General features: G+C 47.2%; 1 protein-coding gene across 12 annotated transcripts in view; it reads right to left on the bottom strand.

Moving 5' to 3' along the window:
* Nucleotides 1-16,983, bottom strand: part of Ca-alpha1D (Ca[2+]-channel protein alpha[[1]] subunit D) — a 59,418-nt gene that overhangs the window by 12,697 nt on the left and 29,738 nt on the right. The window contains exon 23 of one of the 12 annotated variants that reach the window (XM_025300600.1): nt 8,265-8,372. The exons of the other annotated variants lie outside the window; for them this stretch is intronic. Coding sequence (XP_025156385.1) covers nt 8,265-8,372 — 108 coding nt within the window. The remainder of the gene's footprint in view (nt 1-8,264; nt 8,373-16,983) is intronic. 12 annotated transcript variants of the gene reach the window in all.

The raw sequence follows: 16,983 nt of genomic DNA, 5'->3' as shown, positions 1-16,983 counted from the left end.
CGACGATTCCGCGGCTTCAGGTCCATGTGTGTGTATGTGTATGCATGTGCGTGTGCGTGCGTGCGTGTGTGTATGTGTGTGTATGTGTGTGTGTGTGTGTGTGTGTGTGTGAGAGAGTGATATAAGCGTTTTGTCACGTCGAGACTCTGTAGCAGAGGCACGGACATCGAGTGCTGGCGTAAGCACGCTGAGGGAGAGGTGTTCGTGACTTTTCGGGTTCTTCGTCCTCCTCGCTTCGAAACTTTCGCTGCGCCTCCATGTGGACGGAATCCGATCGCTCGGATAAGAGCGGACGTCAAAAGCGGCGGCCGCTTGTGCGATATCCGCGGCGCGATAATCGCGTTACTCACGGGGAGCGTTATTCACCCTCGCCAGCCCTTCCGAGTTGCGAGCGCTTGAGAAGTTTCGCATCGCCTGATCGCGGCGATCTCGTCCACCACTTGGCACTCTCTGTGCTCTCTCGGCTATCGCCGGGGCGGGGCGGAGGGGGGGGGGCCAGCTCGATCCCGAAGTGCCTCCCCGGAGGAACGAGGTTCTTGCTAACGAAGTTGCTCGGTCGTGCCGGGCGCGTTGCGCGTCGTTTGAAACTTACGGCGACGTGCCGGTCGAGAGATTTTAACGCGCCGTCGCGATTAAATTTTCCAGGCGTCCTTGGACGCGCTCTCGGTGATTTCCTCGACGTGCGCGATGCACGTATTGCCGTTCGCGCTCGGATTTTTCGCGAAAGCGCCCTCGGCCGTGTGCGCCGAGACCGCATACAAAGGAGCTTGCGAAAGTTTGCCGGGGATTGTTAGCCATGTGTTTCTTTTATCAGCAACGGCGAAAAACGGTCGATACCGTGCTCAATCGGGCTTGAGAAAGTTACTGTTTGAACGTAACTCGTTAGCGTTATCCGTGGAAGGAAGTCATCGCAGCACTCTCCTTGCGTCTTCAGCGGAGAAGTCTTTTTCTCACCGGTAGAAGAGCAATATGCATTACCGTTAGCCGAAATGTAATCGCGTCAGCTTCACGAGCAAGAGGAAATAACGTCGTTAACCGAGTCGTTGTATAGAAAAAGGAAAAATAACGCGTAACGCGACAACGATCTTACAAGTAACCCCCGTTACTCCCCGACCTTGTGCTCAATCGAGATATGATTCCCTCGCCTCTGCTGCCGTCTGTCACCTTTCAGATAATTATCCGATTCTGCGTCTACAAGGTGATTCGTTCTCCGACGATCGTCAACGAAATCGTCGGCGACCCGAAGAGCCGTCTCTCGCAAGCTCCCGCCCGACTAGAAATTTATCCCATAGTTCTGATCCCAGGTTAACCTCATTTGGACCTCATCAGGTCCCAATAAGGTAATACTATCGGGTCCTAGCAAGTCATGTAACGCAGTGTGGATATCAGGATCTTAGTAAGGATTCATAGTCAGGTCCTTATTGAGTTACCTTATGGAATCCTTATTACGTTCTTTTTTTTCAAATTATGGCTCCTGATTACTCGCCACGGCTTCATCGGATGATGACATTAGAAATAAGAAATGACACGCTGAAAATTCTTTCATGTCATTTCCAAACAAAAAGATATTTGCATTAAATAATATTTTAGATCGCTTGAGCATACTTGTAAAATGTTTCGGAAAAGAAACATAAAATGAATATCATAAGATCGTAAAGTATCACAAGACATAAAGTAGTGTTAAAGAGGAAAGTTGCATGTCACGTTAATTTAACAACTATTTATTGACTGCTAAAAAAAGGATAGTTTCTATAGCATTTTACAAATATATTCAAGTGATCTGAAGTGTTTTTTCAATGCAAACATTTTTCTACTTGTAAATGACATCCAAAAATTGTTTTGCTAAAACGTGATAATGCAAATCATATTAGGTGCAATGAATAAGATCCCGACAAGGACCTGATTAACTGAACCATATTATATCATACACTAGGTTGATACATTAAGGTCCTAATGCGGACCCAATCATTATAACCTTATAAAAACATTATAAAAGTCTTCCTTACTCATTTATCGTTAAGACATTATAAGGACTGATTTACTTAGGATTACCTTTCACTCATCCTTATTAATGTTAGGTGAACCTGATCAAAATTTCTAGTCGGGCGCAACACAACCGAAGCTACGGCATTTGCCGACCGGATCTCGCGAAGCGATAGCGAAACCTTCGCACGGTAGATCTCGTTGGCCAGACTTCGTAACGCGTGGCCCTTTTTCCTCCCTTTCTCTTTCTCCGAGAGCCCAGCTCGGAAGAGCGCGGCGAGGGTACATTTCCAGCGGGTGCTGCCGCTGCGCGCTCCGATGCACTTCGCACGCGAGCGCGCTCGCGCGCTCGCGAGCTAAAAAGTCGCAATTTGCGGATACGCGACCGCGCGGGTGCGCGTTTTGTAAGGCGCGACACGAAAACGGCAGATTCGCACGCATGACCGAGGAGCCGGTCATCATCCGTCGACATGGCAAGCGAGCGCGTATACTCGGACTACATGGGAAAAAAGCACGAACAATGGGCCACCGTGACGCGTCAAATTGTACTAATTGCCACCTACGTAACACGAGCTGGCTGGTGCGGGCTAAAATAACGAACAGATTGGTACAACACAGCCCCATCCCCGCTGACAACGCGTCGTTGACGACTTTGCGATCACTCGCCCCTTCTTTCTTCCCAAAGCCCACCCGCCCGTCCACCCCCTTTTTGTCATCCATAATTGCTTGCAAGTCAAAAAGCACAGGCGTTATACGTATATCATGACTCGTGCAGAAGCGCCACTGTCGTCGTCGTACGTTCGCCCGATCCGACAACGCACAACGTGCGTCATCCTCTCTCGTTTTCTCGTCCACCGTAATCCTTCTTCTCATCATATGCCGTATGCCACGTTGATTCGGATATTTGATTTCGTTTTCTGTGTGTGTCTCTTTTCCTGCTCTTCCTTTTTTTTTTTTTTTTTTTTTTTTTTTTACGTCGATTGGAGCGTCGAGTGTGTTTTGCTGCTGCGCGCGTTCGCACACTTCGATGGAAAATAATATTTGTATTGGAAAAGAATATTTGTACATTGGAGAAAAAAAGAATACTTTTGTATAAACTCCTGCGACTCTGGTAGTGATGGTAGTGACGGTGGCGGTGGTGGTGGTGGTGATGGTGGTGGTGGTGGTGGTGATGGTGGTAGTGACGGTGGCGGTGGTGGTAATTTCGGGGTAGACGCTCGTGGTTGTTGGGATCGATGGCCGCGATAGAAAATAAATCGAGGTGCTGTTGGCTGAGAGGAGCGATGTACATGATGATACGAAATCACACAGCGAGAATTTCGATGAACCGCGTCGACCTAATTGCCGTCTTTATGATTAACGATTGCCACGAAAAGCCCGATCAGGGTGATCAGAGCTCGTGCCGTGACGTGACGTGTCGCTTATCTCGGGATCACAATTCAACAATTGTGCGCCGCACAATGTAATATCGTCGTTGCAACTCGCGTTCGCGTCGAATATTTCCACGCGTTTCCACGCAACTACCTCGTTCGCGTTCCGTTCTCGTCCGTGCATTTTCGCGCGTACGAACGCGTCGTTCGAACGAAGGATCGATGGACATTCGCGGCCTCGAGCCACGCGGGCATGTATGTTATTAATTAGTTTCGCAACAGGCGACGCGTAGAATATCACCTTCCTGAGAAATCGTATTCATGCTGTGTCTCGTCTCGTGTCTTTTCCGCCGCGTTTATCCCACGCGAACGACCGTGCGAGATCGATCCGACTTGAACCGGCCTCGGTCTCCCTGAATACGATCCTTACGTAACGTCGTCTCTCGCAGGATGCAATTCCTATCCCAACGAAACGACATCCTCATCAAATAATCAGCGTGGATCTCAGTGGCACGTCCGAGCGTGTGTGTATTTGTGCGATCGCGATAGAGAAACCGGCAACGAGGAAGAAGGCGCGAATAATTCGCACATTTCATTGAGTTTCGTCGAGAACGTCATTGATTGAGAAATCTGGGAGATTTCTTGCTCAATCGATGGATAACCACAAGTAAAACGAGACGACAGATATGTAGAGTCGTCTCACCGAGCTCACGGGGGGGTTCGAGATTCGAAAAGGCATGATTCTGCATGAAAAAAAGTAAGTCGAAAATGTAGAATAATATTCCTTCTATACACGAGCCTTTGTGTTTTCAAATAAACCGATATTGACAATTCATCAAGTGCGCGCGTGCTACGCCTCGACTTTACGGATCTCGCTGTGGACTATTCCTGGAGGAACAAAACGCTTTTGTTTCACCGCTCATCCTTCGTTATCCAGTATGTGATAAATACGAACAGCAGTGCAAGTATTTCACAGAGACGTCCGTTCGAGCGAGGTGAGGTCGCACGCGTAAATGCACGCGTACTTGGCGGATGTTTAAAGTTATTTTTTTCAAAAGCAAGACCCGCGTCGAAAAACGTTACTTCATTTTGGCAATCTACATTTTCGTGTATCGTCAGTTCGGTGACAACTCTGTGTATCTCGAATTACACTGATATTTTAATTTTTTTTTTGCCATATCTTTCATACATTCTCTCTCTAAATTCGTCGGGACGAAATCTCGCTCGAATCTCGAGCGAAAATTCACTCTGTGAAGTACGATAACAAAAATAATGCCACTCGAAATAAATAGAGTGAACGTTGAACTCAGAGTGCATTATTAATTCACACGAATGAATATTTCGGTCGATTAGAGTGAATTTATACTTGTGATAGCGAGAGATACACCAGACTCGCGCTCTTCAACTTTGAGTGAAAATATTCACTCGACGATTTGGAACGAAGAGATGATACTCTATGTGCGAGTGAAAAGTCACTCGACTCGAAGTGATTCAGCTGTTCGAGTGGAATTTCGCTCGAAGAAATCAGCTCGGAGAGCAATACAATCATCAATCGAGTGCTCGCGCAATCAGCAGGTCAACGTTGTCGAATCAGTTGTCATCACGCGTCGACCTTCTCCTTTCCATCTCGCGTCGGCACACGACACACGTCCGAGACATACGTCCACGACGGTCGGTAGCGGAAAGAAAGAAATGAAAAGAAAAGGAAGAAACAAATTTTCGAATCCCTTGCTGGAATACGCTTGGAACCCGCCATGTTCCGCGCGTTCACCGTAACCACGAGGTGTGATCTGACGTCTGAGAAAGTCCCCGTATCGTTTCCTCGGATAGAACAGTTTCGCCGTGATGCAAGCAGACTCATTCGCCACATTAATAAGCGTAATTCGGAGGGTTGGAGGGAGAGGAGGGAAGAAAAGGAGAGCAAAACCGGCTGGTGCCTCGTCTGTCGTCTCGTCGTTTCATCGAGACTCGGAATTTCAATGGAACGCAATTTCGCGAAGGCAGCGAAGCCTCGAGGTATCGAGTTGAAAACACATCGACGCGACGCGTCGGAGTTAATAAAGTTGCTATCGTCGTCGTCGTCGTCGTCGTCGTCGTCGTCGTCGTCGTCGTCGTCGTCGTCGTCGTCGTCGTCGTCGTCGTCGTCGTCGTCGTCGTCGTCGTCGTCGTCGTCGTCGTCGTCGTCGTCGTCGTCGTCGTCGTCGTCGTCGTCGTCGTCGTCGTCGTCGTCGTCGTCGTCGTCGTCGTCGTCGTCGTCGTCGTCGTCGTCGTCGTCGTCGTCGTCGTCGTCGTCGGCGTCGTCGTCGTCGTCATCGTCATCGTCGCCGTTGTTGTTGTCCCGTGACGAATCACGTTTTGTTCTCGACGAATGTGACACCGGTCGGCAGAGTCGCGCGAAGCAAGTACGCGCCGAAGGAGGCGTACGTCGAAACTTTTGTACATCTATAAGGGGAGAGCTACGCCGCTAAATGCATTGTGGAGGTCCCGATCGGGCACCGGGCGTGAGTAACTTGAGCGCTATTTCATACTTTGCGACTACAGCACAACGCCTCTCTTACGAACATCTGCAGGCAGGCCGAGAGCGTCACGTGGCGAACACGCGCGATCTGTCCACAGCTGCTCGTATACGATCTATGTCTCTTCGTCTAAGCCCTAAAGTTCAACTGTACATATCTCTATACTTCCCGATGGGATCTCGTGAGTCGTGAGACTGGATGGCGTCCGACCATGGCCAAACGAAACGAGCGGACTCGTTTCTGCTCGCTCTGCGAGCAATCTCGGCCGAATTTCATCGGCTGCTCTGTCGTAGCGCGCGAAATACCTCGATTATTCAAACCGTCCAGCATTGTTCCACCACGAGAGGGACATTGAAAATCGTTAACCGCTTGATTTTTCCAGGCCGCTTGGTCATTTTCCGTTTCCGCGGAAGGTCCGTTTGCGAGTTTTGCTTTCGAAACCGCTACGTTAATGATCGAAATAACTGATTTTCATTGACTGACAAGCCTTATCTACGTCGCTTAATAAGATCTGCTCCGCGACTGATTTACCAATCGTCTTCACCCGAACACGAGCGATCGTGTGACGCGTACCGCCGGAATTCGCCTCGTTTCGCCATGTCACCACGTGTAACTCGTGGCTTCGGTGCACGTGGATGGCCGACATGCACTACGACTAAAGCTTCATTCTCACATACAGCGAAACTGGCATGCCTGTTAGGGGGTGGCTATCTGGAGGGGTTACGATGGCTGTATGATGCGTATCGTTGATTGTGTGACGAATAAATATATAAAAAAAATATATATATATATATGCCTATATATATACAATATATATATACATATATATATATACATATATATATATACATATATATATATATGTATACATATATATATAATTTGTACGTTGACGATAATTGTACGACAACCTCGCCTGCTCTTCTTTATCTTGGTCAAAAGCGCTATTACTGTCGATACAGCGTTACCGTGCTCGAGGGTGTTGCCGGTACGGCGGAGACGTACAGAGAGAGAGATATCGGCAGCAACGAGAGAGACATACGTTATATATATATATATATATATATATATTCAGGCTAATCCGTCATCGTTTCGCATCGCGCAGCATCGGCCGTCAGAATCACGCGAGCGCGCAGCGAGCGCGCGATAATTAATGATTGACAGCGCGATGATCGATAACGCCGGTGAGATAATCGAATAACGGCTGGCGCATAGGGCCGAGAGATAATCTTGCAACAAAAGGAACGCCTCGGAGAGGAAATTTCTTGCCTGCGTCGGGAAGCACGCCAGTGATAATCCGTGATGATCCGTCATTGTTCACCGCGTTACGCCGTTTATCGTATCGGAACGCTTCGTAACGTAATCCCCGGCGCTGTGAAATGAGTTACACCTTGCTGCTGATACGTTCCCTCGTACGATCTGGGAGGATTTATTCAAAGTGAAGGAGGCAATTCGGCGCGGGCTTAGGCGAAAGAGAGTTTGCGAGGGTGCTGGTGAAAATTGGCGCGATGTGACGATGTCTTGTTTCTTTAACTGGCAACACGCGCGTCGGCAGAAGCACGAGGGAGCGGATTAATGTGTAATTAATGTATCAATATGCAAATTCGTTTGCCTGAGTCCGTCCCGAAGGAGGAATTTAAACGGGTAATGAGAGAATCGCGACACTGCGAAATACAGAGTATCCGCGGCGAGAAATATTAATTTCTACATTGATTTAATATCTAGAGTCCGTGTCAAGAGTATCATATATAGTATAATAATTTCAAATATTAATTTCTGCGTCATGTGTATGCATGATGTTGATTGATCCTTGATAATTATCGACGATGTATTCGATGAAAAACCGTTCAGCGGCTGGGTATAAAATTGAGGCTGCATCCGATTTGACAAACTCGCGGAATTTTTCAGCATTTGGACTCGCATACGATTTTTAATTCGCGAATTAATTACTCACACATGCCCGCGTCTCTTAATCGTGAAAAGTAAAAAGGAAATTCGAACATATTCCCCACCGTCCCATAAGTGATCACAGCGAGTCTCGCGATCACTTATATCGACCGTTATACATCGCTGTTTCCCCGCCACCCTGTACTTCGCTTGGGAGAATTCGGTCGCAGAAGATATTCTGCCGGAAATTTAGTACCGTCGCCGACGACGGAAGTGAACGTGAGTGCAAGGCGGAGTGAGAAGAGAGAATGGCTTTGAGCAGGGAAGAAGGGGGATGAGAAAGAGAGTGCCAGAGAAAAAGAGAGAAAGAGAAAGAGAAAAAATGTAAGAGAAAAAAAGAAAATAAGAGGGAGAGAGAGAGAGAGAGAGAGAGAGAGACAGCGGTAACGCGCGAACAGTCGTTCGCTTAGTAAGCTTTCTAAGTGATGTGGCATGGATGTCTCTTTACCTTAAACAGCTGTACCCCGATAACAGCGAACATGAACTGTAGGAGATAGGTGACCAACATAATGTTGCCGATCGTTTTAATGGCGACAATCACACACTTTACTACGTACTTTTCACGTAGTTCGGTTGCGGACGAGCAGGGCGAGCGAGCACAGCGGGGAACACGGGGTGGTGAGAGAGTGAGAGAGAACAAGAAAAAAAAATAGAGTAGCATTAATCGGGTGGCCGGGTAGCTCTATATCACTCTAGGGGCGCGGGGCGGGGGGGGGCAGTCAGGGGTCAGTCGGTGTGTCAAGGGTGGGGGGCCAAGGGTTGGTCGGGGGTTGGTGGAAGTTCTCGCCACGAATTCCGAATTTTCGTTCCTTTGCGCGTCTCGAGTTCTTTCGTTCGCGCTCTTTCGACCGCTCTGCGTCTCTAGCTCGTTAGCTCCAATCGTCCCATCGTCATGGTGGTGTCGGTTCTACTAATTCTCCCTACAAATTCCTGCCACCTAGCTTCTGCAGGCGCCGGGCGCACCTGCGACCGCGATACGTAACGCGACGCGACGCGACGCGACGCGACTCGCCGTTGTCGTCGGGAATCATCTTCGAAAGCCCCGCGCAGCTTCTCTCTGTTTTCTCCGCGAAAAAGAAAGTCACTCTCGAGAGTCTCAAGGTTCTCCCTCCCGGAGGTGCTTCTCGCAGGTTTCTCTCTCTTTTTCATCTTTGCTCTTTTTTCCACGTCGTTTTACTCGGTTTTTTTTTTTTTTTTTTTTTTTGCCACATCGTGAACTAAGCCCTCGCCATCCATCCAACCCATCAGTGCTCGGATGTTTTTTCTCGGCAATGCACCTATGGGATTTTCGGGACGGGAAACCTCGCTGTTTCCTCGCCGGAAGTTAACTTTGCGTGAGATCGCGAGCGTGTACGGTAAATCGGTTGCACCTGTGGATCGTATTAGGATATCGCTCGTCCGAGTTGCTTCTCGGGGAAGTTTGTCCGCGTTGGTCGGCGCCGCTAAAGGCGCCGCTCATTATCGTCTCGTAAACGTGTATACTATATACATATTATAGCGCACCGCAAAAATTACGCGAGTTAAAATTAACAAAGCGACAAGTCTGAGAGAATTCCCGAGAGTCTCGCGACACTACGATATCGCATTTTTTACGTAATCGCAATTTCGTAAAAAATTCCATATATTCACTGCATTAATGTCTCGCAAGATATTGTACTCTGCTGTGAATACGATTTCCTCTGAGATGTTCTTCTTGTCAGTCGATTTTCAAGCGCCTTGCCTGCTCCTAGAGGGACTCTCGCACCTACTCGATCGATCCTCGAGAATTAAATCGCTCGAATCCGGCGTCGAGGACACACGTCGAAGAGGAGCGTCAAGCGTCGCGTCGCGAAATTTGACGGGAAGCTTTGCGAATCTCGAGGACAAAAATCTCACCCCCCAATCCTGAGCTTATCGTCGACGTCCGTCGTCGATCGAGCCTCGCTGCTTATAGCTTCCTCGCGCCCGCACAATCGCATTGCGATCGACGCATTTTCACCCTCTCGCAGCCCAACCGTCGACAGCTCGAAAACAGGGACTCGCTTGCGCGTAGCTACTTCTGTGACACCCGGTGCGCGCCGCGTACACGCGTGTGTATATGTATGTGGCGTGTGTGGTGTGGTATGGTGTGGTGTGTGTAATGTGTTTGTGCGCGCGCGTGTAAGGAGATATGTGATGGTAGGGCGATCGATACATATGGAACTACGAGCGATATATATGTATATATATATATATATATAGAAAGAGAGAGAGAGAGAGAGAGAGAGAGAGAGAGAGAGAGAGAGAGAGAGAGAGAGAGAGAGATATGTATAGATATATAGACAGACAGTTAGAGATAGATATATAGAGAGATAGATAGATAGACAGATAAATAGTTATAACGTCGAGCTGAATGACTTGTCTTTGTCTGGAGATTAATCAGAACAAACTAACGTAAACGTAGCTTAGAACGTGAACTATTCTACCATCTTTCTATACGTTGGTCTATTCGTCCCCTATTATACTAGTAAACGCTGAACCCCCGGTCCACATTTCAACATCCCCGACGAGAGAGGGAGAAAGACAGAGAGAGAGAGAGAGAGAGAGAGAGAGAGAGAGAGAGAGAGAGAGAGAGAGAGAGAGAGGGAGAGAGAGCCGCGAATATTATTATCTTATGCACGTAACGCCGCGCATCGTCGCGATCGCGGCGGGTGGCGAAAGATCTCGCTGCACCGTTCATCGATCGGAGAAGTTTAATGTCTCTCGCCGAGGCGTCGATAGTCGCCTTCGCGACTCTGCTTCAACGGGTCTATAGCAGTTCGAATGAGAGAATGAATGGTACTCGTGAAAGTCCGTAGGAAAAAAGCCGAAGCGGGCGGGTGCAACAAAGGATCAACGCGATTTCAGAAGCGATCAGAGCCGTGGCTGCCGCGCGATGTAGAATTAATTAATCGACGCGATTTCGACTTGCAGTCTGATCATTGTCCGGCTCACGTTAATTAGCTGGCTCCGTTTCTATGGGGCCTCGCCGTCCGATGAACGAGCCTGAATAGAACCTTACAGATAGAACCTTGTGCGATCTGGCACTCTTTGTTCGAATATATTTCTCGTTTTCTCCTCCTTGTCCTTTCCTCCCTCATCGACCTCGACTGTCCTCTCGCGCGCGCAATCAGGCGATGGAAGCGCCGTTAAATATTAAATTCGGAAAATTCGCCGTCGCACGCGCGGTGCGGTCGATCCGCGTCACCTCGAACTTGTCCGATCCGACTTTGCGCGACATCCCGCACGATTTGTCCCTTTTTCCCCCGCACGCAATCTTCGCAGGACTTTCCCGATATCTTTGCCCGGGATCACGTGTATATCGCGTCGAGGCTTAGTCGACGTAATCGCCGCTTGGCGCACGGCTCGCGAAGCCCGCAAGGACAATCGAGGTCGACGATCTTCCGTGCCTACGCGAACGGACGGAAATGGAAATTGCCGTGTTGCTTCCTTTTGCAGCAATTATGGGTCTGTGCGCGCGTACAGGGACCGCTTTTCGTGATCTTTTCCCTTTTCTTTGTCCGGCCAAGTCCCGCGGCGAGTGGAGCTTACGAGAAGTGCCCTTTCCTCTTCTCCGCCTTTCTCTCTCATGTTAATATAGCGGCACACCACTGCAACGCTCAGCCGGCACAAGCATGCAATTTTCAAACATCCTCTACTACCAGTCTTAAATCACGAAGTCTGCGTGAGTCTCTTTTTCTTTTCCTTTTTTTTTTTATTTTTATCTTTGGTGGATACAGGTGGGGGTGTATGCGTGTGTGTGTGTATCTCTTAGATCTGCTCGTGTACATATGTGTGTGTGTGTTTGTATGTATATCTTTCGGGAAGGCCGGTACCGTTTAGGTAATATCGGAGGAATGCCTCGCCAAAGTAGCTATAAATTTTTATGGATGACGTTTCTCACACATTTGCGCGGGAGGTGAGATTATTGAGGAATACGCGGAGTACAGTTATATAGCCTTCTGGATTATTCAAAGGTATATTTCTCCGTAAGTGTGTATTTCAGAGAAAAACGAATTATTATGTGGTGGATATTTTAAGCCGAGGTAACTTCCTCTCGTTCTATCGTCCGCTCTTCGCATTCACTTCAACGCGACTCTTTCTTCAAGTCATACCGATCTGCCCCTTATCTACGGTGTATGAAAAAATATGTAAACGTCGGTCTGTCGGAACTACGTTATCTCACACGTTCGTGTTCATTAGTTTGAAATAAAATTTCTCCAGGTGCAAATGCTATTTGGAATATCTCTCGTATTTACTAAAATTTGGCAGAAGTGTTCTTAGACAGGAATATGTCGTTATTTATAATACATAAACTTGGATTAAAGTCAAAAGTCAGAGAGGTAGGTACGTATATATGCAGCAAAGGAACGGAAAGTGCGAGCGTTTTTCTTTTTTTTTTTTCATACACCGTAGATATAAATGTACATGTGTGTTGGCGTGTGCGTGTGTAAGAGTATTTGTGTTTGCGTACGTATGTGGGTTGATGCGTATGTTGCGTGAACGTTTCGTGTCGTCTGAACAGCAATGTAGTCTATCAAGTCTTGAGCAGCAAAAAGTGATGGCAAAAAGAAGAAGAGAGAGAGAGAGAGAGAGAGAGAGATAGAGAGAGAGAGAGAGAGAGAGAGAGAGAGAGAGAGTGAGAGAGAAAAAAAGAGAGAGATATACATATATATGTATATATGAAAAAAAGTATATATCGTGGGAGTAAAAACGAAGAAACAAAAGCCAACGCTGAGAGAGCAAAGGCATGTTTTAGGCCTTGTGCAAAGCCGCTTTCTCCATTTTTTTCTTTTCTTTTTTTTTTTTATTTGCACACTACTGTAACCCCGATCTGTCTTTGAGCTACCGTCTCATCTCCCCCCGGTCACTCGTCCACTATATATATGCTCTATTCGCGTATTAGATTACATCGGCGTGGCACGATTTACTACGATAAAATCAAGTGGAGTAATTAAGATCGCTGCGGAAATTGGATTAACACCATGATATTCCAGATGATAACGCGAATGTAGCCGTAATGAAACAAGTCGCGAGCGATTCGTCCGACACTTGGAAAAGTGTTTCGAAAAAACGTGTCGCGCGCCTGTTGATCTTATCAATAACCGTCGTCACCGTGCGTGCGATTCAACTCGATTCACCCGAGATGGCCTTAATTACTTCGATTGACCATTTCCTCTCGCCGCTCGGTCGGTCCGCTTCTCCGCTTCACGAGAGAGCACGCAAAATTGCACGCCGCCACTTTCATTCGACCGTACGATCGTTCTTATCGTTTCTGTTCGCTTCAGCACGTGATCTCCCGTCTGTAATTTTCGGTGAATCAAACCACTCGAAGCGAGACGTATACACGTATCTCGATGAGACATCGCTCGGCACCGAGAGAGCAACGGGAAACGGGTATCGTATCGGACGTGTCGATGCTCGGAGCGACAAGGAATCGTAGGGAGGAACTTCGTGGCGAAAAATCGTATCACGTAGCGGCGTGACAAAACTGTGTTCCGTCCCTTTGCGATAGTTGGATATAAAATCGCGCGCGCGTGCGCAGATCGAAAACTAGCGCCAGCAAGTGCGGGACACACCGACCGTCGTGCCGTCGCGTTGCTTTCATTTTTATTGATAACGGTTTTGCGACGAGAACAAAAGGAGAAAAAACGGTATCTGCTCTCTCGTTTCCAGCTTACCGCGGACGCGGGCAGCACGTGCGATCGAACATGGCGGTTTTTCTCAGTTTTGACGCTACCGACAAACGTCGACTGCGACGTGATTTTTGACTCGCCGCGGCGCTTCGCGGGAGTTTACTCGATCCACGAAACGACATGCACAACCCGCCGCGCCGGACGAACTCTATCGTGATCCGACTTGTAGAGTCATGCTACACCCAGGAAAACGGTACATCACATCAGTCATAGATAAATATCGGCGTGGAATTTGTTACTGGGGAACTGCTTTTACACCGCCAAACGGCGGGGCCAAACACGCTGTTGTTCTCATCGTGTTTAGATCCGTACGGCCGTAAAAGCGTGCACAGAGGTGTCGTTTGCGGCTCGCGCGTCCGGATTAATGTAGCCAAATAAAGTCCACTCGCGTTCTTCGAAATCTCTCTAGAGTGCTCAGCCCGGTCTTGATGCGCGGGCGCATGGCAGGGTCAGTCGCGTATAGAAATTAATCTTATGTGGAGAACACGTTTGACGAATCGTCCAAATGGTCGATCAAGTTTACAAGTCGTCGGTACAGGTGAGAGCGACTTTCCGAGCAGTTCAGGACCAGGCCGAGTCCTCGAATGAGCTACGTCGATGTAAAAGCAATCTCGGATATGAGACAACGATTAGGCTGGCCTTCGGCAACGGGACGCTCATGAAATCTTGTACAGAAGGGCACAGAAAAAACACACACAATCGTGGTCCCAGTAAGAGGTTTCGGGGAGAGTGTCGAGACAAGAAACCCAATGAGTAAGTTACACGCAAAACAGCTCGTTTTACAGGGGGAGGTACCCAAAGGTGCATTCGTCAGAAAAAACAACGTTCGCCTCGTACTCTCGCGCCGCTCGACGATTATTTCGACGATTTTCCGCGTGTCGCGATCGAGACGGCTGCGGCTGCGCCGTCGCAACCGGACGTCGTGTTCGTCAAGTCCGGGACGAATCGTGTAGCTTGGACTTCGCCTTTCGCGTCGTCGTGACTATCGTCGAGTATCGATACATGTCTGTCGGAAAGCTCCTGGATAAAAGTTTGCCCAAAGTATGTACGAATATATCGGCAAAGCGTACGGAAAAGAGCGCGAACACGCAGAGGTGAAAGTCGCGAAAGCCACTTCTGGTTGAGAAGTTTGAGTCTTGTACTTAACTCTGCAAATTCCGTCGAATCTGGAATCGCATGGCCGATAATAAAATGCAGAAAATTAATCTGTCTCACGCGCATTCGGATCTAAATTAAAAATCAAACCTAAATCTTTCTCGCTCGAATCGTACAATGTACAATGCGGGACAACCGAAGACTCTGTGTAATACGGCTCTGAGAGAATAATTAATTACAGATGCGTACTTACTGCCGTTATTCGACTGGATCGACCTGGATCGATGTTTCTTATTGTGTGAAATAAATACAGGCACACGAGTAATCAGAGGTATTCGCGAGGCTGTAATTAATCGTCCGATGATGACAGGCTTTGAGTGCCGGCTTAAATCTCGATTCAATCTCCTTATTCTCGGTGAATTTGTCAAACGTCCGTTCAGCATCGTGTATAATAAATTATTTCACGCTCCTGTGGAAATGTGCACGCAGTGTGTATATCGCTGACCGCGTCCTGCGTCCTCCGCTTTCTGGCTTTCCAATCCAACATCCTGCTTCCCGCTGATCCGTCGTGACACTTCAGTTACTAGCGAATGTGGCGCTGACACTCGCTACAACTAGATACAATTCGATCGGATCGGCGTATTACCTAACCAACACGATACCGGCGAGAGCCGATTGAATATTTCACGAACCGGCAAAATATTCGGATCATCCGATGGGAATTGCAACTAACGCACCGATACACGTGCTCGTTCGCGGAATTGTTTGAGCAATATTTTTTTTTCTCTTTTTTTTTTTTTACCAAGCTACGAGGGCATTAAATGGTTACGATTGCGAGCGACTACTCGCGACTACCTGCGCGGCCATTCGCGTGACAGGAGCCAAAGTGACGATATATGAGACATCTGACGTCGCAAGTACTACGAAAGATTCAAGAGAAACACAAGGATCCCTCTTCATCGCGTAATATAATATTTTTATCTGTCAGATAAGAATATAATAGTCGATGTATATACAGGGTGCACGATTTATCTGAAGACATTGAAATATCTCGAGAACTATGCATTGGATAAAAAAAGTGGTTAATGAAAGTTGTTAGTCTCGAAGGGGGACATCCAATGATACCAAACTCGACCTCCCACCCCACCCCCTGGGGGTGGGGGTTGGGGGCAACTTTGAAATCTTAAATGGAAACCCCAATTTTTTATTGCAGATACAGATTCTACGCCACAAAATACGTAAATTTTGTCCGAAACTTTTTTTTTGATTCGTGATAGATGGCGCTGTAATCGCAAAAAATTATATTTTCCGCAATTCTCCAGAAATGATCATTGGATTGAGAAATAAAAAATACCTGTTCAATATTTTTAAAGAACATAATAAAAGTTATTAAAAAGATAAGGTTTATCAACCTAACCTAAAAGATAAGGTTTATCAACAAATGCCAACAACTCGTGAAAACATGGTAGAACGCATAAGAAACGCTTGCGCTGAAACTCCCGCAGATATGCTTCTATCCTGTGTACAGTCATTTGAAAAAAGGATCAATAAGTGTATTGAAGTTGAAGGTAAAAATTTCGAACACTTACTCTAATTAATTGAACAGTGAGAGGCAAGGGGACTCACATTAAAAAAGCACCCCGATCTGTGAGAGGTAAGGGGACTCACATTAAAAAAGCACCCGTAGGGAACATAAAACTACTACGTCCTCGTCGTTGTTCCTGTGTAACGCTAAAAGTAGTTCTCGGAAAAATTCAACGCTATCTATCACGAATGAAAAAAATTGTTTCAATAAAAGTTTCACGTACAATCTAATTCTGCAATGAAAAATGTGGCTCCCCATTTGAGATTTGAACGTTATCACCCACCCTATCCCGAGAGGATGGGGGAGGAATAACTTTTATTATGTTCTTTAAAAATATTGAACAGGTATTTTTTATTTCTCAATCCAATGATCATTTCTGGAGAATTGCGGAAAATATAATTTTTTGCGATTACAGCGCCATCTATCACGAATCAAAAAAAAAGTTTCGGACAAAATTTACGTATTTTGTGGCGTGGAATCCGTATCTGCAATAAAAAATGGGGGTTTCCATTTAAGATTTCAAAGCCCCCAGGGTTGCCCCCAACCCCCACCCCCAGGGGGTGGGGTGGGAGGTCGAGTTTGGTATCGTTGGATATCCCCCTTCGAGACTAACAACTTTCATTAACCACTTTTTTTTATCCAATGCATAGTTCTTGAGATATTTCAATGTCTTCAGATAAATCGTGCACCCTGTATACCTTGCCCGATATTTCTCAGTTTGCTGTCTGCTGTCACTTCGACTTCTATCGTAAGGAATTTCCTGGAATTGTTTATCGAGAAGGAATCAAACCGTT

Source organism: Harpegnathos saltator, unplaced genomic scaffold, assembly GCF_003227715.2.
Source record: "Harpegnathos saltator strain DR-91 unplaced genomic scaffold, Hsal_v8.6 scaffold11, whole genome shotgun sequence".
Classification (NCBI taxonomy): Eukaryota; Metazoa; Arthropoda; class Insecta; order Hymenoptera; family Formicidae; genus Harpegnathos; species Harpegnathos saltator.
Note: the sequence above shows the minus strand (reverse complement) of the source record. Positions and strands in the feature narration are given on the sequence as shown.